General features: G+C 58.6%; 1 protein-coding gene across 1 annotated transcript; it reads right to left on the reverse strand.

Annotated features, from left to right (window-relative positions):
• Positions 1-3,900: 3,900 nt before the first annotated feature.
• LOC119113029 (lissencephaly-1 homolog) lies at positions 3,901-20,010 on the reverse strand. The gene is made up of 10 exons (XM_037237347.1): positions 19,949-20,010; positions 19,454-19,511; positions 18,986-19,139; positions 18,285-18,431; positions 9,626-9,782; positions 7,394-7,571; positions 6,556-6,691; positions 5,517-5,672; positions 4,951-5,146; positions 3,901-3,982 (listed from the first exon to the last, which is right to left on the reverse strand). Exons 2-10 carry the CDS (start codon positions 19,489-19,491, stop codon positions 3,909-3,911), a joined length of 1,236 nt encoding a protein of 411 aa, XP_037093242.1. The 5' UTR covers positions 19,492-19,511; positions 19,949-20,010; the 3' UTR covers positions 3,901-3,908.
• Positions 20,011-21,694: the final 1,684 nt, after the last annotated feature.

Genomic DNA, 21,694 nt, shown 5'->3' on the forward strand with positions numbered 1-21,694 from the left:
TAATAGGTAAACAACGCGCGTAATAGTATGTAGTACTGCCTGCGCGACATATTATATGAGTCGTGTACTATAATGTGTGCTATCCACTTCGTCTCAGTACTTTCCATGTTACATCACCGACGACCAACAGAGAGATCAGCGGCATGAAATACGGCTGGATGGCTCCATTGGCACCGTGACGATTCCCGTCGTCGCAGCTGTTTTCAGTGATGTCACTCCCACTGGACGACCCCTTGCAGCAGCATGTCATAAATGTATCCAAGCTATTTCTGGGCAGCACTGACTGGGCAGAAGGCTTCGGTCCATCAGTAATTGACGATGTAACTAATTAATGCTGCTAAATCCGGGAATAGCACACCCACCTGGTATAAATTCGAACGTACTTTCTGCTCTCAGAATTGGCCGCATAATTGCGGGCACCGTCGAGCAGTGCAGCTCATGCACGCGCGACGCGTAACGTAACATACTGACGGTCGTTAAACGCATTACAGCTTTGATAATATGGCCCACGAATTCCACCGACACAGAAAGGACTAACTAGCAAAGCGATAGGCGGCCAAACCAGACGTGTGCTCGACCCAGATATGCACTCGACTCCAGATGAGCATAGTTGACTCGGGCTCAGATTCCAACACCAGGACTCCCATTACTTAGCATGGGGGGATCAGTAACGCTTAGGTAACGTTCTATCTTAATTTGGAAGCGGACCGGGCGGTTGTTTTAATCCTGAAGGCATGCGTATGTGCCGCGCTGCGAGACAAACGTATGTCGGGCGCATCGCTCCAGACTTGAGAAACCTCCTAATCGACGCCAAAACTTGGAAAATTCGGCACGCATGAATTTCTCCTGCACCCTCTGCAGCTAACCCTTTACCACAAACACAACACTGAGACATGACCACAACCAGCAGTCACCGGATCACCTCAGCACAGGCCGTTCCGACCGACGCTGTAGACACAACGCCAGGGCCGTCCGACCGGACGCGGCCGCTGTTTCGTACCGGCGGCCTCCGACGGAGCCGCAGCGTACGTACCGGTGGTGGGGACGCCGCCGGCAGCGGTGTGCGGCCTCCGTTGTCTCCAGCCGCGGCCTCGCCGGCACACTGCGGTCGCCGGCCGGCCGGCGCGGCTCGGAGGTCGATGCAGATGGCGCTGGCGCCGCGACCAGACGCCGCCCCAGGCAACAGGTGCGACGGCGGCGCCGTCTGGCGGTGACCTGGCACACTGCCCACCCAGTAGCGTCAGAACGACGTTCGGCTGACCGAGACCTCGGGATCGGGCGCCACAGCTTCACCTTCCGGTGTGAGGACCTCGGATACCATTCCCAAGCATCCCGCTTTCAACCACGAATGTGGTTTTACTCTGTTATTGGATGATTTGCCCTCCTTTGCCTCAGTGCGGGGCTTTGTTGACCCACCGCCCCGTGGACTGACCGGAAGAATCAGCGCAGGCCCCTCGCGCCGCTCCGTCGGCCAGCCGTGCAGCTCCCTCCGCCCCCGCCCCGCCGCGGGACGCCGCCAGGTACGCGGTCCGGCCCCGCCGCTGACCGGCTCTGATCGGAACCCTGTCCGCCCGCCCACGCCGGCTGCAGTCCGTCGCCGGTGGTTAAGCGTCAGACGCCGGCGAAGCCCCGGACCGGGACTCTCCGTCGGAGCTGATCTCCGGCGCCGTTCGATTATCCCGTTAGCCGTCCCTGCGGAGCGCCTGTTGGCGGCCGCGGTTCAGCGGCCGAGTCTGAGAAGGCCCCGCGCAGAGACCGGCAGGAGGCTGGCAGCCGAAGCTAGTCACTCATCACTGACACTCTCCACCTATGGAACGCCACAGAATTTGTCGCATGTCGTGGATTCATGAGTCGCAGAAACTAGCGAAACAGCTCAAGGTGGCGACATGAAAAATGAAGTCCCCGACACTTGTGAACTTTTATTAATATTTCATGAGACGCGTCCAATTTTGCAACAGAAAGCGCGACGAACATCACCCAGAGAAGTCCTCCCCGATTGACAAGAACTGTTCGCCAACTGTATTGTCTGTGTCATACCATGCAATATATGTAACTTAAATGTCGCAGAAATCGGTTGTACTCCCCCTTCCCAGAAGGAAAATGTATGTCTGTCTTCGAAGCAGTGTCGCGAACTAGGACATTCCAGTGCATCGAGATAGGCGCTCTTATTCTGACCGCACCAAATTTCAGCACGCCTGCAGACACCAATTAAACGTTTTTTATAAAAAAAATTGTCATTGTATTAAATGCTTGATTGACAATGTCGTTCAAGCAACTCTTTCTGACGTCTTGCAGGTTTATTGTGGTCAGCATTAGAACCCCCAGCTCATAATGCCGAAGACAGGAGCTAAATGCAGTTTTGTCAATTCCTATCAAGTAATGCTTCAGTACAAACAACACTGTAAATATGCACACTGAAGGCGGATTCTCTGCATATTGCCCCTTAAATGTATCACAGTTGAAGAATGTAAAGTTCTGGTCGGAAGCGAATGTCTAGCAGACAAAGGCAAAGAAGCAACGACTAAAAACGCAGGTCAGCTTTTTGCGATCTAATCTCACGTCTGGTGCCCCAAGGCCATGCCAAACATTGTGAGAGCGTGGAGGACGGCTCCACGGCAGTCTTGCTGCAGTTTATACCGAACCACGCCGCACCTAGAGACGACCTCGCCTTACCTCCCCATTACATCTTCCCAAGATCGCCGCGTTCGTGATGACCCCATAGTCGCCTAGTTTTCCAGCAGTATTCGTTATTAATGCTGGTCGTCTGCTGCTTCCACTCCATTCTATAATTCACGACGGCGGCCTGATTTCGCGAGCAAACGATCTGGCGAGAGCGTCGCGCGGGCCGGCCTGCGGCGTCCGACCGGCCGAGCCGGCGTATCGATCCTGTGCGGCCGGCTGACGGGCGGCTCCGCTGACTGTAGCGTGTCGTCTCATCTCACGGTCCTGCGGTGACCACACCGGCCGGGGAGCCGCCGCGGCCCGGCCGGCGACGCCGCAAACACGGGTCAGTCGGTAGCAGCCCTCGTATTGAGACAGGCCAATATCACTATGCAAACAATAGCCGACACCACGACTCGTGAGAGCGTGCAGCGACGCCACCGACGGCCGCCGGCCATCGGCAGGGCCGCGCCGCACGTCCGGGCTCCAGCGGTGTCACTGGGCGCGCAGCACATTTCCGCGAGTGTTCCCAAACAAGACAGCGGGTTTTGCGCGGACAACGCCGGGCGTTTGGGCGTGCGGCTGGACAAGCGGGTCATGGGAGCCGGGGTGACTAGGGCGGCCCAGTCAGCCCCGCCCACGACATAGCACATCACTTCCCCTATTCCTGTCCTAGACGGCGCGCAACGCACCGCTCCAAGCCCTCGACACGCCCCTTCCTCTCGCTCACACGGCGCGACTTCCGTCAGCGCGGCCGATGACACGATTCCTGCCCTTCAAAAGCTCACACGATTTACTCCACAGCCAATCAGCGCCCGGCGCAGAGATGCCTTCACAGTCCGCTGTCGTGCCCCCCGGCCGACCGCAGCCGCCCGGTCTGGCCTGAAGGGCGGGCGGGCGGGACGGCTTCGCCAGCGGAGCGGTGGGGGCGACCTCGGTGGCAGCCGCAACAGCAGCGCCGGTCGAGCCCACTCAGAGGGCGGCGAGCTAGAGCGCGGAGCGTGCGAGCAGCTCAGATCACAGTGGACGACACCAACGACGCACTGACCGAAAAAGGCAGCAGCGCAGGCCTCGCAAAAAAAATGCCTAACAGAATAAAGCTTTGCTCTCGTGACGACAACGAAGCACCGCGGCACGCCGTGCGGACGGTGTGCGACACCAAGTGGCGGCGGCGGCGGCGGCGCGCGCCGACCGACAGGTGCTGTCGGGTCAGACTGCCGCCCAGCCGGAACCGCAGCCCCGGCCGCCTAGCGGCACTCCCACACCTTGACCGTCTGGTCGACGCTGCCCGTGACCACGAACGGAGCCGAGGCGTGCATGTCTGGAACAGGGCGGAGGCGCCGGTGTAACGCGGCGTAACGTGACTAACGCGCGCACGACCGGCCGCCACAGCCGGTCGGAAAGGCACATGGGCATCGGTGGGGGGGGGGGGGGCGGGGGGGGACGGTGACGCGACTCCCTTATCGTCAGTCACAGGGTCGGTGTCTTTACGTGCTCTGAACAGTTTTGAGACCCTGGAAAACTTGTTCTTAAAAGTTCGACTAGGTGACATGGATCCGGTCTGATTTCATAACCATGAAGAAGTCAGCAACATTTGCCTCAAGTTTGCCACGTATAGCACACCTCGTTACACTTTAGTTGTGATCCTTCATTAGTTGTTGGAGGTTAATATCAGTCCGTGTGAGGCACACCTCATTTCACTGTCAACGATCCTTCAGATTTGTTGTAGGTTACAATCAGCTCGCAACGAACAGCAGCATTAGCAATCCCTCTATCGACATTCTTTATATCTAGTGTGATGCTTTCTTAGGCCTGAGTCTAGCCAGAGGAAAATTCAGATAGTTTCGTGTTATGAGTATCCGAGGAGAGCGTTGGTCTAGGAATGCACTGCGCATGTGGAAAACGCTGCACGGTGCATTGCTGCCTCATGGCAACGAAGTATTCTGCTGGTGTAATATGCCTATGGGTCGTTCATGTCCAGGTGATACATGTCAGGAGTTTGAAATTGTTCTCAACAGACTATGCAATTCACAGATGAAACTTCAATATCAATGCCCGCCCACGTGCCTGCAACTGTTAGTATATTTACATGTTTTACGGTAACTGGCGTTCTCCACTCTATCTTTTATTGCCATCAGCCTCGTGTCCCGAAACTCAAAACGTGACCTCGCCCGAAAGACCGAGAGACGCGCCACAAAGAGACGCGCCACACAGCGAGCCAGCGGGCGCAGTCAGCCAGGGAGGGCCGCGGCCGCTGGCAGCGGCGCCTCGCCGCGCGTGCGCCCTCACCTAGCGACGTGCAGAAGTGCTGGTGCGCCTCGAGCGTGCGGTGGCAGCGCCTGGCCTTGAGGCTCCAGACGCGCACCGTCTTGTCGTCGGAGGCGGACAGCAGGAACTGTCCGCCCGGGTGGAACACCAGCCCGCGCACCCAGTTGTCGTGGCCGATCAGCGTGAACAGACACTGGCCGGAGCCGACGTCCCAGATCTGAGGGCGGCGGCGACGGACAGGCGTCAGTCGCCTCCCGCTGCCGCACTCGCCGGGCGGAGGCCCGCGGCAACGACAAACGTGACGCACAGCGGACCACAGGGCACGCTTTCAACTGCAGAGCAGTGTACCAGGACAGGAGGGCCCTGCACACATAATTTAAGAAACAAACGAATAACGAAAGCAAGACAATAACACAATCAGGAGTAAACGTCCCTGCACTACACCTCGGGCGCGAGTAGAGGAGCCAGGCTCGTGCCCGGCGGATAACGCGGGCCCGGGCCAGTGCAGGAGTCACGGTGTCATGTCACTGCGACAGGTCACCGCAGGCCCGCAGCGCACGCTGCCCGGCCGCGTGGCGAGGCCACACCTTGATGGTCTTGTCGCGGCTGCCGGAGGCCAGCAGCGGCCCGTGGTGCGGCGACTTCTTCTCGTCGCCGGCCGCGCCCTCGCTGATTTGCGGCCAGGCCGACTGCGGCGCCCAGGCCACACATTCCACCACGTGCTCGTGATCACGCAGCTCCACCTGGGGGAGTCGCTCACGTGAGCGCGGTCGGCACGCCAGCTCGCCTCGGAGGGGCAGGGCACGAGCACGGTGACGGGCAGTCAAAACGCGCTTGGCAAGCGACAGATAACTGAAGCGTAGGTGGAACATACACGGAGCAATAGAGGAAACGAAAATACACAATGTCGTAGGAAAGGCACGAACGTCCATTCCATACATCACCAAACACAGCTGAATTTTAATTCGTTTCAAAACACGTGGAATTTCGACGCGATGCGGCACGTGCCTGGGGTCAGTAGCGCATTAGGCACGTCCTGATTTTCGATAAAGGAAAGAACCAACGCTCATTTCACAAATACAGAAACATCCCTGCCCGTTGGCAGCATGTTTGTTCTGGTCGTGCAGACGGCAACACGAACACATGTAATCATTCACCCCAGGGGAGAGAGCATGCCGGAGCTGACAGCGGTGGGACAGCCCGACATAACACGGGACCGCACGGGACCGTAAGCGCGTTGAATCGAAAACGGTCGCCTCTGGAGGCTTCCGGCGCCGCCTCGCGCCGACAGCTGGAACAAATTAGCCCGTCCTCTCTCGGGAAATCTCGATTACCACCCGTTGACAGGCCAGCCACAAATTCAGCGGCATGACGGGCGCGACGAGCGGAAGCGAAAAGCTCGGAATATTCAAACTTCCAGGCACGGCCTGAATACGGTCCGGGCCCGTGAAAATAGAACAGTGCCGCCGGGCCGCCGTCCGGCCGTCATTCTTCACGGCCGAGCCCGAGCCAGACGCCGTCACGGCGCGCCACATTGATCCGCTGCAGCCCTGCTGCGGTACCGGCGGCCCGGCCCGCGCCGCAGCAGCGGAGCGGGGCCGCCCCGGCCTCCGCCGGCGCCCTCACCTTGCACTCCTTGGTGTTGATGAGCCACACGCGGACCGTCTGGTCGTTGGAGCAAGACGCCATCAGCTGGCCGTCCGGGTGCACGCGCACCATGCGCACCCACTCACGGTGGCCCGCGAACGTGCGCACGCAGTACCTGCGGCCGGGTGGGGGTCAGCGCCGGCGGCGACGGACAGGACGCCGCCAACGGGTGGCTGGCTGCGGCTCAGACCGTCCCTTGGACATGTTCAGAAGCACGACGTTCCCAACGAAGAGAAAACAACGGACTCACTTAACGTTCAGCTTCTGACTAACACATCTCCCCATACGAGCACACTGTCTTTATAAAGACCCGAATGTCAACACCTTGATCGCGTCCCCAAGCCGTAACCCGAACAGTGGCCTTTCACGGCCGGGAGAGCACGACACAGGAGCTGGGTCCATTTCACAAAGCCGCTCAGGGCTTCGGCTGGCTTTCCGCAGATTCGGCGGCCGAACCGCGATGGCTGCGATAAGTCCCGGCCGGAACTGCCGGTCTTCAGGCGCGCGGCCGCCGCCATCCCAGCAACGACCACCGGCTAACGGGATATGAGGCCGGCCGACGACTTATCGGCCGGCGCCGGCGCCCTGCCCCCGGCCCCTCGCCCGTAGCAGTCCCCCCCCCCCCGTTACATGGAAAGGTGACACCCCGCCCAGGCCGTCACATAGGAAACACCTCCAATGGGACGTGGAGGGGGACGCCCCGCCCAGGCCGTCACATAGGAACACCTCCAATGGGACGTGGAGGGGGACGCCCCGCCCAGGCCGTCACCCAGTAACATCTCCCGTGACAAGGAACGGTCGTTGCTCCGGCTCTCACCCGGTGGCCACTTCCCACATTTTGATGACCTTGTCGCGGGACGAGCTGACGATGAAGTCGCCGGCCGGCAGGAAGGTCACGCTCGACACGTTGTGGTCGTGGCCGTGCATGGTCTTGATGCACTCGTAGTGGCCGCTGAAGCTCCACAGCTTGACCGACATGTCGGCACTGCACGACACTGCGCGCACGGGCCGACCCGTTCAGCGGCGTCAGGCCACAGGCGCCCACGCACCCGACATGTCGGCACTGCACGACACTGCGCGCACGGGCCAACCCGTTCAGCGGCGTCAGGCCACAGGCGCCCACGCACCCGACATGTCGGCACTGCACGACACTGCGCGCACGGGCCGACCCGTTCAGCGGCGAGAGGCCACAGGCGCCCACGCACCCGACATGTCGGCACTGCACGACACTGCGCGCACGGGCCAACCCGTTCAGCGGCGTCAGGCCACAGGCGCTCACGCACAGGTGCAGTTTGTAAACAGGAGCATTCAAGTTTCACGTCATCGAGGAAAGATCGGGGCACAGCTTCACGTGAGCGCTTACGGCCTGCCTGCCGTGAACCGGCAGCACGTGACATTACAACCAACGCTGGGGGGGGGGGGGGGGGGCAGTGATCGCCCGCGAGACCCAACCCCGCCGGACGGGACCTGTGCCGCGGACGTGCCGAGCCCGCCTCGGCCAAACACCTGGTCGCCTCCGGTCGACTACGGGCCTGTACCGCGGTCCGACAATTGAGCGTTATTGAACGTCGGACGGCAATTTCAGCCCTATCGGTTCGGTGGGCTGGCGGCTCCGCGGAAAGGGTGATTAATGGTGAAACTGTGCCGCGCAATCTATACCGAGCTCGGCCAACTTCAGGCGCCGTCCGGAAACTCGCGAGTTATCGCAGAAAACTCAGGAGTTACGGCCAGAGCGACGCGGGGCCCATTCAGATTCAACAACTGGGTGCCTGCCCATGAAGCGGCGCGCCAGAACTCGTCAGGACGGGCTGGCTACCCAGCGCTAGCGACGAGGCCCGCAGAGGGGCAGGGCTACCCAAGAACGGCAGGGCAGGCTGGTCAGAGGCCCGGGGCGCAGCTGAATCGCGGGCCGCCATTTGTGTTCCGCTACTCTGACGTGGGTGCTGATGTGGTGCTCAGAACAGCGTCATGACGCTCCGAGCTGGCCCGCGCTCTCCACCCGCGCCAGCGACAGAGACTGGCCGCGTGAAGCACGGCAGGAGCCTGTGAAGCGACATCATCACTTCACCAGCGCCGGCCGGTCCGATGAGTGACGCAGCGCTGGGTCAGGCGGCCAGGCCGCAGGTCAGCGCCGGAGCCGCAGGCGGACACCAGCCACGCTCCGGCCTGGCGCGGACGCCACTCTGTCAGCCCCGCCGCTCGCGCAGAACCACGTGTCGGGGATATTCAGCACAACCGTGCACACTCCCCCAGCCAAAACGGTCTTCCACTTCATGCTGATGTGAAACTGGTCACGCCCAGCTGTCTCGGGACCGCACGTCCGCCTCCCCCACGGTACAGGCCGGGATCCGGGGGCGCGAGGAGGGTACCGCACGTCCGCCTCCCCCATGGTACAGGCCGGGATCCGGGGGCGCGAGGAGGGTACCGCACGTCGCCTCCCCCACACGGTACAGGCCGGGATCCGGGGGCACGAGGGTACCGCACGTCCGCCTCCCCACGGTACAGGCCGGGATCCGGGGGCGCGAGGAGGGTACCGCACGTCCGCCTCCCCCACGGTACAGGCCGGGATGGGGGCACGAGAGGAGGGTACGCACGTCCGCCTCCCCCACGGTACAGGCCGGGATCCGGGGCACGAGGAGGGTACCGCACGTCCGCCTCCCCCACGGTACAGGCCGGGATCCGGGGGCACGAGGAGGGTACCGCACGTCCGCCTCCCCCACGGTACAGGCCGGGATCCGGGGGCACGAGGAGGGTACCAGACGTCCGCCTCCCCCACGGTACAGGCGGGATCCGGGGGCACGAGGAGGGTACCAGACGCCCGACTCCCCACGGTGCAGACGGGCCGGCGGGCACGAGGGGGTACCAGACGTCCGCCTCTCCACGGCACAGACCGGGCTCCGAGGGCACGAGGGGAGCCGACGGCGGACAAGTCGCAAGCGCCGGCCACGAGTCACCAGTCAGGGATCACAGGTCACGACCTCGGGTCACAGGTCACTGATCATGACCTCGGGCCACAGGTCATAGGTCAGGAGCGGCCGGTGGCACGTACCCAGAAAGCTGCCCGTGTGGTCCAGGGCGATGTCCTGTACGCTGTCCGTGTGACCCTTGAGCGTGCGTTCGTAGTCGCCGCTCTCGTAGTCCCACACCTTGATGGTGGCGTCCTCGCTGGCCGACACCAGCAGGCTGTAGACGGGGTGCAGCAGCACCTGGCGACAACGGCGGCAGCGACATCGGCATCAGCCGGCGCACAGGACGGCCCCCGCCTCAGTCACGCGGCATGTGTCACGGTCTAGCGCCGGCCACACGTGAACGGCCGCTGGGACAGTGTAAACATGCCTAGCCTGACCGTGTTCGTGGCAGGCCATGCGGACTTTTTTTCTCAGCCAGCCCGCACAAAGCCTCGAGTATATTTTAGAAGACACAGCACGTGCGTCACGAAACCGCTTCTCTGACGATCGCCGACGCTTGTCACCTTCCAGACCGCCAGGAAATCAAGAACATGAGCGGGCAAAAGGGGCAATGGCATGGATTTTCGGACTCGGACTGTTTGGTCCTACAGAATCTGACCTGAAAAGATCCTGCTAGTTAAAGATCCTCAAATGAAAAGATCTTGCTGTTTAGACGAGAGTGCTAAATGAGCAGAAGGACCAACTTGCCGGAAATATAATAAATCACGGCGTCGTGAGACGTGGCAGTTGATGCAGTTGTGATTTTTGCCTTCCGTAACCTTTAACTAGAACTGAAGACCTCAGATTCCGAAGAAAAACGAGTTATTGCGCATCGCGCTGGAAAGGAAAAGACACAGCAACCGTCCGCCATTCTCAACGATCTTCAGACACCTTCTAAATGGAATGAATCGAGGTCAGAACAACTTTGTATGGGGGCTTGCTCCGGCACTAAAACATTACGGGAAATGCAGGTCCCGCAGTGACGTCACAGCAACCTGGACACGACACAGACGCTATCAACAAACTCGTACTGGCGCTGAACGTCCCCGGACAGTGACGGATGGGTGACAAACGTGAATGTCTGAGGATTACACGGGTGGGAGCACTCACTTTGGACGAGTTTACTACATAGGCGCCCCATTTCAAATTTATTTTATCATGCTTTTGCTTGCGGTGGCGTATATTCTATCGGCCGGATTGTTTGCTCACGCGATATGAAAAATGCACGCTATCGTGGCACAATTCCTGAAATGCACGTTGGTGCCGGACGAATTCGTGCGGTTCAGTGTTTGACCTCTATCTAAGACATAAGATGAGACTCGCTGGACATGACGGCCAGTTATCAACGCAGCGATGCGTTACCAGTAACACTGATACGAGAACAATGCATGGAAAAAACTGATTTCAAGACTGGATTTGCCCAACCCCTTTTGGTGAAACGATCCCAGGCCCAGCAAATAAAGCCACATGCCATTCAGCCTGCACAAAGCATGCCTTGCTTTCAGCTTCGACTGTCCTTTGGCATTGATGTAGGATAACAACATCCCAGGGTGCGTCTTCCAAACGTCGTCCCAAGGTAGAGCACACAAAGCTCCATTAGTACGCAAACTATGGCAAACACGGCGGCGATCTTGCAAAAGTGCTCGATCTCATCGATCTTACCAGACGGCAAATAACCCCGGGGACGGCAGCAAACAGTTATCACGTCCTCAGTGTCCCGCACGAGCTCACCCTGCCGGTCCGCGCCTACGACCATCAGGTCTGCGCGGCGACCGTCCGGCTGGCCCAGCTCCGGCCGCCGGTCACGCCCGACACGGAGGCGGCGGCGCTGCCCCGCCCCGAGGCGCGATCCGCGGCCACTCCCCGGAGACGGCCGCCGCTAATGGACACACAGACGACTGTCACAGCCAGAAGCGGCCGGCTGGCTCCCGGGGGGCGGCCGCGGCGCAGCCGGAGACGCCACCGCGGCCCAGGTAACCGCCGGCGGCCGCCCGGACCGGCGGCGAGACGGACAGCGGCGGGCTCTGCGTGTCTAGCTCCCGCCGGGCCGTCACAGCGAGGCCACGCACCCACACACAGACGGCGATGGGGAGTGCCTCCGCTCAGCGGCCAGCGGTAACGCAGAGGAACCAGCGCCCGCGACAGACCAGGGGAGGCGACAACCCCGTCCCAACCCGACCCGGGGTAAAAGCTCTCACGGACTACCCGACTCACAGCAGACCCGGAGCGGAAGGCACGGGACAACCGTTCCACACCCGATCCGAGCTCTCGCGGACTACCCGGCCCGCAGCGGACCCAGAGCGGGAGGCACAGAGCACCAGTCCCACACCCGATCCGGGCTCTCCCGGACTACCCGGCCCGCAGCAGAGCCGGAGCGGAAGGCACAGGGCACCAGTCCCACACCCGATCCGAGCTCTCCCGGACTACCCGGCCCGCAGCAGAGCCGGAGCGGAAGGCACAGGACACCAGTCCCAGCTCGACCGGAGCTCTCACGGACTACCCGACCCACCGTGGACCCAGAGCGGGAGGCACAGAACACCAGTCCCAACCCGACCCCGCGCCGAGCTCAATTTCCGGACGGAGGAGCCACGGCGACCGCAGCCAATTCTGCGAAGCCGGCGGCGGTGTATTACCAAGCCCGACTCGCACAGTTCATCACCGCCGCCCGCCCCGTCATGAGCGCGACGGCCATGGTAATGGGCTGCGATCGATGGCGACGCCGGTGGGCGGCGCAGCTCCCGTCCGAGACATTGTGGCCAGCCTCTTCCGCTGCCTCTCGGTCTCTGCCGGTCTGTCTCCGCCTGTAATTGTCTGATGAGATGTCTATCTGTCCGTTCAATGCGTCCACCTGCGCGTCGATCCCCGCGCCGGTGCATGTGTCGGCGTCGGTTGCGAGCCGTCCTCCCGTGTTCCAGCCCAACCGGCCGGCTGTCGGTCAGGGTCATGAGCCGCCTCCATCGATCCAGCCGGCCGGTCAACATATCGACCTGACATGACCGCCGCTGTCGTCTGGCGGGGGCGGGGCCCGGTCTTGGCGGGCCGCTGGCCCGAACACGGACCGGGCGTCCCACCCGCCGACTCAGGCACCACCGCACACCCCGCGACATCGCCCAGAACGGGATCGGCCCCGCCCGGACCGCTGTCGGACCCCGCACGGGTGCGGCCTCGCCTCGTCTCCGCCGAAGCGTCCCCCGCACACGTCACCGGGCCGCCGAGCTCGAACTACGCCCGGCCGGCGGCACCACTCTCAGGTCCTCTTTGGTAAGCCCCGGGTCTAGGGGAGAGGTGGCAATAAGGGGTAGATACATCGTTGGGGTGGGAACATAATGGTTCGATTGGTCTCATCACAGAACAATGGACTGCAATGGAACACGAATGGCCAACACTTGAAATACAAGGATCATGAGCTGCAATTCAAATGCGGAGGGAACACGCAAGTAAAAAAGCAGTGGCAAGGTCCATGCCATGTTTATTATATGAAGCTTGCGCGATGAAATATACACGTAATTGAATCAAAACATTTGTTGGCTTGCTTCCATCCATCGTTTATGCACATAAAAATGATCAGCAGTGAACATTTTGGCACCAAATGGCCTTTGCTAGGATTTTAGTTAGCACAGAACTGTACAATACCATGCATTCATTCATGAACGCGCATTATTGGTCCATCCGTCTCCTTCACATGCCTTGGCGGTCCGTACAAGATAAGGAACGAAAGGACCTGGGAAACGGCGGAGCCTACCGTCTTTCACAGCACCTGAAGCAAACATACCTTTCCTCTTATGGATAGTCTGGGATGAGTGCCAAAGACCTCCAACGTTAAAGCACAAAGACATCGTATACCCAAGCACGAACGCTATCCCCGGAACACAAAACACTAGCTCTGTTTTCCATCATCAGTGCGGTGACCATCACACTTCGGAGGGCCCCGATGATGGCTAACTCCTGACAACAGTATGCTACACACTTGGTTTCTCCAGTGAATATTTTTCACCCAAATGGAAGGCTAAGGACATGGCAGCACTTCGGAGCCGAAGTTGGATCCTCCGGGAACTTACATCGCGTTTAAATGCACTTTGCCCGAAGGTTAAGAGGTCGAAATCGGTCCCAACCGGCTTAGCACAGCACCCGCCAGGGCCATCTCCACGCCGATCAGCGGGAGAAATCTGACGCGGCCAGGGACATTTAAAGCGGGGCCCGGTGACCTGAGGCAGGACCCGCTGACCTGAGGCGGGGCCATCTGACCTGAGACGAGGCCCGCTGACCTGAGGCAAGGCCCGCTGACCTGAGGCGGGGCCCTGACCTGAGCAGGACCCGCTGACCTGAGGCGGGGCCATGACCTGAGACGAGGCCGCTGACCTGAGGCAAGGACGCTGACCTGAGGCGGGGCCCGCTGACCTGAGGCAGGACCCGCTGACCTGAGACGGGGCCATCTGACCTGAGACGAGGCCCGCTGACCTGAGGCGGGCCTGACCTGAGGCGGGGCCTGACCTGAGACGAGGCCCGCTGACCTGAGACAGGCCCGTGACCTGAGGAGGGGCCCGCTGACCTGAGGCGGGCCCGCTGACCTGAGCGGGGCCATCGACCTGAGACGAGGCCGCTGACCTGAGGCAAGGCCGCTGACCTGAGGCGGGGCCCTGACCTGAGGCGGGGCCTTGACCTGAGACGAGGCCCGCTGACCTGAGGCGGACCCCCTGAGGCGGGGCCCGCTGACCTGAGGCGGCCATCTGACCTGAGACGAGGCCGCTGACTGAGGCAAGGCCCGCTGACCTGAGGCGGGGCCCGCTGACCTGAGACGGGACCTGGTGACCTGAGGCAGGACCCGTTGACCTGAGGCGGGGCCAGCTGATCTGAGGCGAGGCCCAATGACCTGAGGCGGGGTCCGCTGACCTGAGACGGGGTCCGCTGACCTGAGACGGGGTCAGCTGACCTGAGGCGGGGTTCGCTGACCTGAGGCGGGACCTGGCGATCTGAGGCAGGACCCGTTGATCTGAGGCGGGGCCAGCTGACCTGAGGCGGGACCTGGTGACCTGAGGCGGGACTCGCTGATCTGAGGCGGGGCCAGCTGACCTGAGGCGGGGCCCGATGACCTAAGGCGGGGCCCGCTGGTCTAAGGCAGGGCTCGCTGACCTGGGGCGGAGCCCGCTGACCTGGGGCGAGACCCATTAACCTGAGGTGGGGCCCGCCGAGCTGAGGCAGGGCCTGTTGATCTATAGCCGCTTCCGTCGATCTGTGGCCGGGCCTGCCCGCCTTATTCCTGCCTAGCTGACAGCAGCCCTTGCATGTCTGTGACCAGAATCTGCTGGTCTGAGGCTTGAACCCAATGACCTAAGGCCTGGACCAATTGACCCGAGGCGGAGCCACATTGACCTAAGCGAGGAGTCTCGGGGACCGCTCGCCTGAGGCCGGGTCTTCTGAGCCCAGGCGGCACAGGCTGGCGGACCGCGCCGGCCGTGGTGGCGCCGGCCAGACCAGACCGGCCCGGCCCGTCCCCCGGCTCTGATCGATTTGCGATCGGCCGCCGCGCCGGCCTCTATTAACACTACCGGCGCGCCGGCAGAGATGCGGCGGACCAGACACAGCGCAGGAGCGGCGACAGAGATGCGGCGGACCAGACACACGACCGGAGTGGTAACAGAGATGCAGCGGACCAGACACACGGCCGGAGTGGTGACAGAGATGAGGCGGACCAGACACATGGCCGGAGTAGCGACAGAGTTGCCGTACATGGGACATACATCACTAAGTACATCACCAAGTATCGTCAAGGATGCAGCTGAGCGGACACGGGGGGAGTGGCGGGACAAATGCGGCTGAGTGGACACCAGCGTCGCGGCTGAGCGGACACGGGCGGAGTGGCGGGAGAGATGCGGCTGAACGGACACGGGCGGGGTGGCGGGCAAGATGAGGCTGGGCGGACACCAGCGTCGCGGCCGAGCGAACACGGGAAGATGTCAGAGATATGACGCACCGAGCATATATGACTGAGAGTACACAGAATACAGCAGATGCGAATCACATTGAGTGCCAGTAGAGACGCTGCAAATTTTGTCCGCAGAAACGTGGCGCACCTGACATACACGCACGGTTGAACGCCATGCGTTCACATCCCGCGTCCAAAAACACGGATCCGGTGTCGCTAGATGGCGAAGAGGCGGCCATCAGTCTGTAAAAGCTCCACATTCAGTGGCTAGGTTCAGGCGCTCCTGGCGCTGAGCGCTGGCACTGCCGCGCGGCAGCCGGTCAACATCCAACGCCAGACGATAAGCATGCCATGCGTTGGATTATGAATCCCCCCCCCCCCCCCCGACATGCGGGAGGGCCACATCTGGAGGCTCCCTCCCCAGTGAAACTGGAGCTCTCTTCGAGAGCGCCTCGTACTGACCACCCGCCAGTAGCCCCACGGATAAGGAACGCGAGTGCTTGAACACCGTGCACTGCGAGGTGTTTGCATGAGCAGCGGCTTATCAGTGGTGACCATCGGATAAGTCCTGAGGGGTTAGGATATCTTGGGTCCCGATAATTGTCTGATTATTTTAAAAGCCCTGTGTTACACAGCAATCGAGTTCATGCCATTGCTCTCGCTAGCATGGCAATGCCGCTCACTTTTGTTTGATGGGGATGCCGAAGGGCCCTGAGCAGAATATCTCAAAGCCGCGGCCGTACCACCGTACGTCCAGCATCCCAGCCGGACATACGGCGGGGACGCTGCCGCGCCTCCGCCCGGTCTGAGGGCCTCGTCAGCGATCGCCATTCTCTGACGACCGGCCACATGCTACTGGCCACCACAAAAACAGAAGAAAAAAAACGCTACGGAGAGATCGAATACGCAACGAAAGTTTGTCGAATCGATCACGGGGTGCTCTCCCCTTTTCCAACAGATTTGAACGAGTCGGAGCGAAAACAGCGGCAACGGACGGCGTGCACATATTGGGAGCGGGACATGTGATGGGGCGGCCCACCAGCGGGGCACGGCTCAAACCGCCAGCCGGTACCGTTCGCCTCCCTCTCCGCCAGCGCCAAGGTCAAACATGCACCGCCGGGTCCAATTCAAATATCCGGCCGTTACACCCCTGAAGCGGGCAGAGCTATCTCAAGCGAAGGATGGCGGCGGGTTTACATCGGACGGTACTGTCGCTCCATCACTACACTGAGGGCTACCAGCCTGACAACGTGCCACTGGGCTCCTCCACACAAATGCAGGATCCCAGACGCGCGCATTCACAGAATTCGTGGTGCATTGTCTGGCTCAACGAGCTGCGCAGAGGGCGGTCCAGGGACGCCACGGACAAAAGGACGCCCTCGCCTGGACGCATCATGCTGTAGATGGAAGATCACCGGACTGAATGCCTGCGGCAAGCATATTCGACACCTGAAGCTAGAAGTATTGCGAAACTTCGCCTGTTACGCGGCGACCGCGTGCTGAAGTTGCGATCCATGTTAGCATCATTCAATATCATAGGTTGGATCACTGGCTTAGCTGTCACGTCAAACTTCTGTTTTCCTGTGCTGCAATGCAAGCTGGTCACCGCCCGCCAGAATGAATATTAAATGGGAAGAGGGGGGGGGAGGGGGGGGGAGGGAATGCCACCCACATAGCCATAACCAGTCGCGGTGGTGAGACTAAGAAACATCTTACTCAGAGCTGACATCTGATGACTGATTAACCAGTGTCCTTTCACGCCGCCCTTGTGCGTCACTGATCGTCACCTGCCTTGCGTTCCCGCAGTGATCGACCTTACTGTTCTGTCGGCATAAGTTCATCTACTGGTGCCCTGTCGTCTTAGCACGGCGCAGCCCCCAGGAGGGGCCCATCCTGATGACGTGCGTAGTGTGCCCGCAATGTGCGCGTGTCGGATGAAACCAGTCGCAAGACCGGCGACAGGAGAGCAGCATCCAGACAGCGAGTCTAAATTAGATCACAGCAGCTGCCAGAACGGGCTCACCCTGGCGACGGGGGCGCGGTGTCTCGACAGGGTGGGCTTACCCTGGCGCTGGGGGCGCGGTGTCCGGACAGGGCGCACATTGGACAAGGGTGGGCTTACCCTGGCGATGGGGGCGCGGTGTCCGGACAGGGTGGGCTCACCCTGGTGACGGGGGCACAGTGTCCCGACAGGGTGTGCACCAAAACAGGGTGGGCTTACCCTGGCGACGGGGGCACGGTGTCCTGACAGGGTGGACTTACCCTGGCGACGGGGGCACGGTGCCTGACAGGGTGGGCTTACCCTGGTGACGGGGCACGGTGTCCTGACAGGGTGGGCTTACCCTGGTGATGGGGGCGCGGTGTCCTGACAGCGTGGCCTTACCCTGGTGACGGGGGCGCGGTGTCCTGACAGCGTGGGCTTACCCTGGTGACGGGGGCGCGGTGTCCTGACAGCGTGGGCTTACCCTGGTGACGGGGGCGCGGTGTCCTGACAGCGTGGGCTTACCCTGGTGACGGGGGCGCGGTGTCCTGACAGGGTGGGCTCACCCTGGTGACGGGGGCGCGGTGTCCGGACAAGGAATGCATCAAAACAGGGTGGGCTTACCCTGGTGACGGGGGCGCGGTGTCCGGACAAGGAATGCATCAAAACAGGGTGGGCTTACCCTGGTGATGGGGGCGCAGTGTCCGGACAAGGTATGCATCAAAACAGGGTGGGCTTACCCTGGTGACGGGGGCACAGTGTCTGGACAAGGTGCACATTGGGCCAGGGTGGGCTTACCTTGTTGATGGGGGCGCGGTGTGCGAACAGGGTGTATATCAGACCAGAATGGGCTTACCCTGGTGACAGGGGCGCGGTGTCCGGACAGGCTGTACTTGTCGGGCGGACGCGGGATCCACTCTGCCGGCGAGCGTTTGGCGCGGGTCGGCGCCCCGGACAGGACCTCACGTTCGTAATCGGCCAGCTTACTCTCCAGCTCCATGTTCTGCCAGCGCATGCCATGAAACATAGCCAACATTCAACAACAAAGGCTATACATTTCCTATATTTTTCATCCTCCTAGTGGAGAACTATGCAAATCAATAACGTGCACTGCTATTAAATTCATGTGTGCTGCTGCCCGACTTCTGAATGTAAAACATCATATCACATCACAATCCAAAGGCAAAATATCATGGTGGATCCACAGCTGACCCAATGCCTGTGCTTTTCTGTGACAAGGCAGCCAGCCTCTAGTTGTTCCCTTCCTGGATTGAAGATGGTTTGATAACTATGTACTACATGCAATCTTACTACAGAAATATCCAGCATACCATGAACACATGATCATCACCATCATCACAGAGATGGCTGGTGATTGGATTGTGGATTGGTTGGATCTGAGACATGATAACTTCAGTCTATCCAGGAATGGTCAAATCAGGGTAATGACAAAGCCAATGCATCATGGCATTTCATTTACATTGCCTGTTCTAAGATAAGAGCCACACATACCATTGTTAAGTGCCACAATACTAGTATCACTCCTTTCAGCCTTACCCGCTTCTGGAGTCTCAAAACAGCTGTCCATTTTTTCTCAAGATGCCCAATATATCTCTTTTCGATCTCTCCAGGCATATCTGTTTCCCTTTTGAATGCCTCGAGGGACTCCATATAGCCATTGCTGCTGAGGTATTCAGCAATTGCTTTGTTCCTGAAAAATAGAGAATATATGGTGCTAAATATAGCAAAACATGCACACTGAGAAACATGCTACAAAAATGTTGGGGTGCTTTGCAATAGCATTGGTGCATACTTATGCATTAGTTACATGTTTTTCCCACAATTTTGTGCTAGCAAACCCTTACAGTGCTTAAATAGCTGGTTACTCCCTCTAATCCTTAGTATTTGCATCCATTACAGCTCTTTAATAGCTCATCAGTTCAAAGGCTTTGCAATGTACTTCCTGAAAACAAATAGCTCATAACAAACACACATGTAATTTGGAAACTTATTGATTATACTTACAATTCCTCTCTTTGACGCTGGGAAAGCATTGTTTTCATTGTCTTGTCACAGGCTTATTCTGAAAATGTACCAAAATAATTCATAATTAGACATGTACACACATATGCAGCCAAAAGCCGGACCTCAGGCTCTGCATTTGGACCCCACTGCAACAAAGTTCTGCTGGGACTGGAACTCACCCTTGGGATATATGCACACATTTTTAGCACACAATGCTGGTTCCTATAAAAATGGTTTACCCAAAGCATACTCATTCTAGCTGATACTGTCACTACGCAGGGTATTTCACTATCTGCAAGTGGAAATAATCTTTTTGAACAATGTGGGTAGGTCACACCGGTCAGGGCGATGTAACTATGCCGGGGAATGTTCTCGCTGTCAGAACTGGTGCCCTTGGCCGACTAGTGGGGAAAAGCGCAATCAGGGCAACACTAACATTAAGAACTTCAATCCAACACGGCAGAACCATACACCTAATGCCTCACGAAAACCCACTCTGCATCAATAATCCCGGCCACGCAGCGCAGCGCCGCCCTTCTACCGCGACTGTCGTTTGCGTAGGAAACCGTATGATGGTTTACTGATTAGTCAAGGACGTAATTTCAACTTGAGATTTATTTACATTATGCCAGTCACTGCGTGACGTAACTGGTATCCAGTTTTCGAGTTAGATGAATGCCGGTGATTGCACAGCCGGTAAACGGAGAAATGAACCTGCGACCGATGAACGTAAGGCAGATTGTTCGTAGGCAAATGCGCACACCGAGATGTTCGAAAACGCTAGCATTTGTAGAGCGATTATTCGCATCGCGATGTTCGTAGGCGCGATTGTTGGTAATTATTATGGAAAGGGGTATCTCAGATTTAAATGAGATTTTGAACCGAAATAATCGTCTTTTCAAGATCATTCCCCGGAGTTCAAAATTATGCCTTCGGTGGGCCTTCAAGTCCTATCGTTTCTGAGCTATGCGCAAACCTGTGCAGACTATTTCGTGGCGCCTGATTCAAAGCCGCGAGAGATGCATGACATCACGGAAGAGCCATACGACCTCCAACTCCCCATTGGTCATATTATGTCCAGGATTAATACAATACGAACATTGACTTATTCCAGTCTGAAGTACGCCAGCACGCATCATCACACAACGGGCATCAGTCGGTCGGCTTTTCCAGTTTGACGTCTTAAATGCTAGTGGCTGAAAGCCGAACCCGTTTGATGATAAATAATAAAGGTATTTCCGTAGATGTATCAGCTGGCACGAATGTGAGTCAGGGAATAGAACAACTAATATAGTTTTTGAGGAATAGCGTCATCCGGGAATAAAGACGGAAGTAAAAAAATGAGTACTGTCACGGAAAAATCATATAAAAACACCACGAGAGAACGCAGAAGCACGCGCACATGGCGATGGTCGGTTTTTCATACGCATGAAATAAGGAGCCACGTTGCGGCGAGTTGAACTACTACAAGTGTGTCAGCCTGTCGGCTGCAGCGGCATTTTCACACAGCCAGGCTGACAGTAGCTCTGACACCACAAAGATGTCCATGACGTAATCAAGCGATGACGTATTAAGGAGCATATATACGACATAATAATGATGTTAACTGCAGCATTTTTTGCACTTAAAGGAGGTGTTCCATATTTGTATGAGGTTTTGAAATGAAAAAGCGATCTTAAAAATTCGTTGCAGTTCACAGCTCTGTCCTTCTTCATACCTAAGCCCTTCTAGTCTTTTAGCTACACGCTCGCGAAGATGTGCAGACTTTCCGGGGAGACTATCGTTAGGTTGCCCAGGCATCCACGACGCCAAAATAGCGACATTCAAATGATGCTATTCCATTGCCCTTGCGGCGATTCAGGTTAAGGAAAATGTAGATGTGGAGTCGTTCACATCTGGCGATTGTAAGCACGATTTCCTGATACAACGGCCATCCATTGGCTCTCAGTTAATGTTTTGCAAGGTACAATAACGTTATCAAACAATGACCAATTGAGGTGCATATTTACTGGAGCAGACTTCCACTTAGAAGAGTATCCTAATAGTTACCAGTGGCCTCATTCCATCATATCTCACGCTTGCTTTAATATCTTCAAATGTGAACAGTTCCCTTCAGAAGCATACCAATAGTTGCAAGCGAGCATTCCGATCCTATAATGCCCACCTCAACATCTTCGAATGTGGACCATTCCCTTACCTCATGGCGCGCAGTTATTCGCATCGCAAATGTGTGTGAGCACG

Source organism: Pollicipes pollicipes, unplaced genomic scaffold (genome assembly GCF_011947565.3).
Source record: "Pollicipes pollicipes isolate AB1234 unplaced genomic scaffold, Ppol_2.1 Scaffold_7261;HRSCAF=8764_pilon_pilon_pilon, whole genome shotgun sequence".
NCBI classification, from domain to species: domain Eukaryota; kingdom Metazoa; phylum Arthropoda; class Thecostraca; order Pollicipedomorpha; family Pollicipedidae; genus Pollicipes; species Pollicipes pollicipes.

Excerpts from the sequence above, each read along its gene's own strand:
- LOC119113029 (XM_037237347.1), bottom strand. The coding sequence starts at position 19,491 with ATGAAAACAATGCTTTCCCAGCGTCAAAGAGAGGAATT. Across the intron at positions 9,783-18,284 it reads ACCGCGCCCCTGTCACCAGG|GTGCTGCTGCACCCCGTCTA; the intron begins GTAAGCCCATTC and ends CGTTGTCGCCAG. Across the intron at positions 5,147-5,516 it reads GCCGCGACAAGACCATCAAG|ATCTGGGACGTCGGCTCCGG; the intron begins GTGTGGCCTCGC and ends CGCCGCCCTCAG.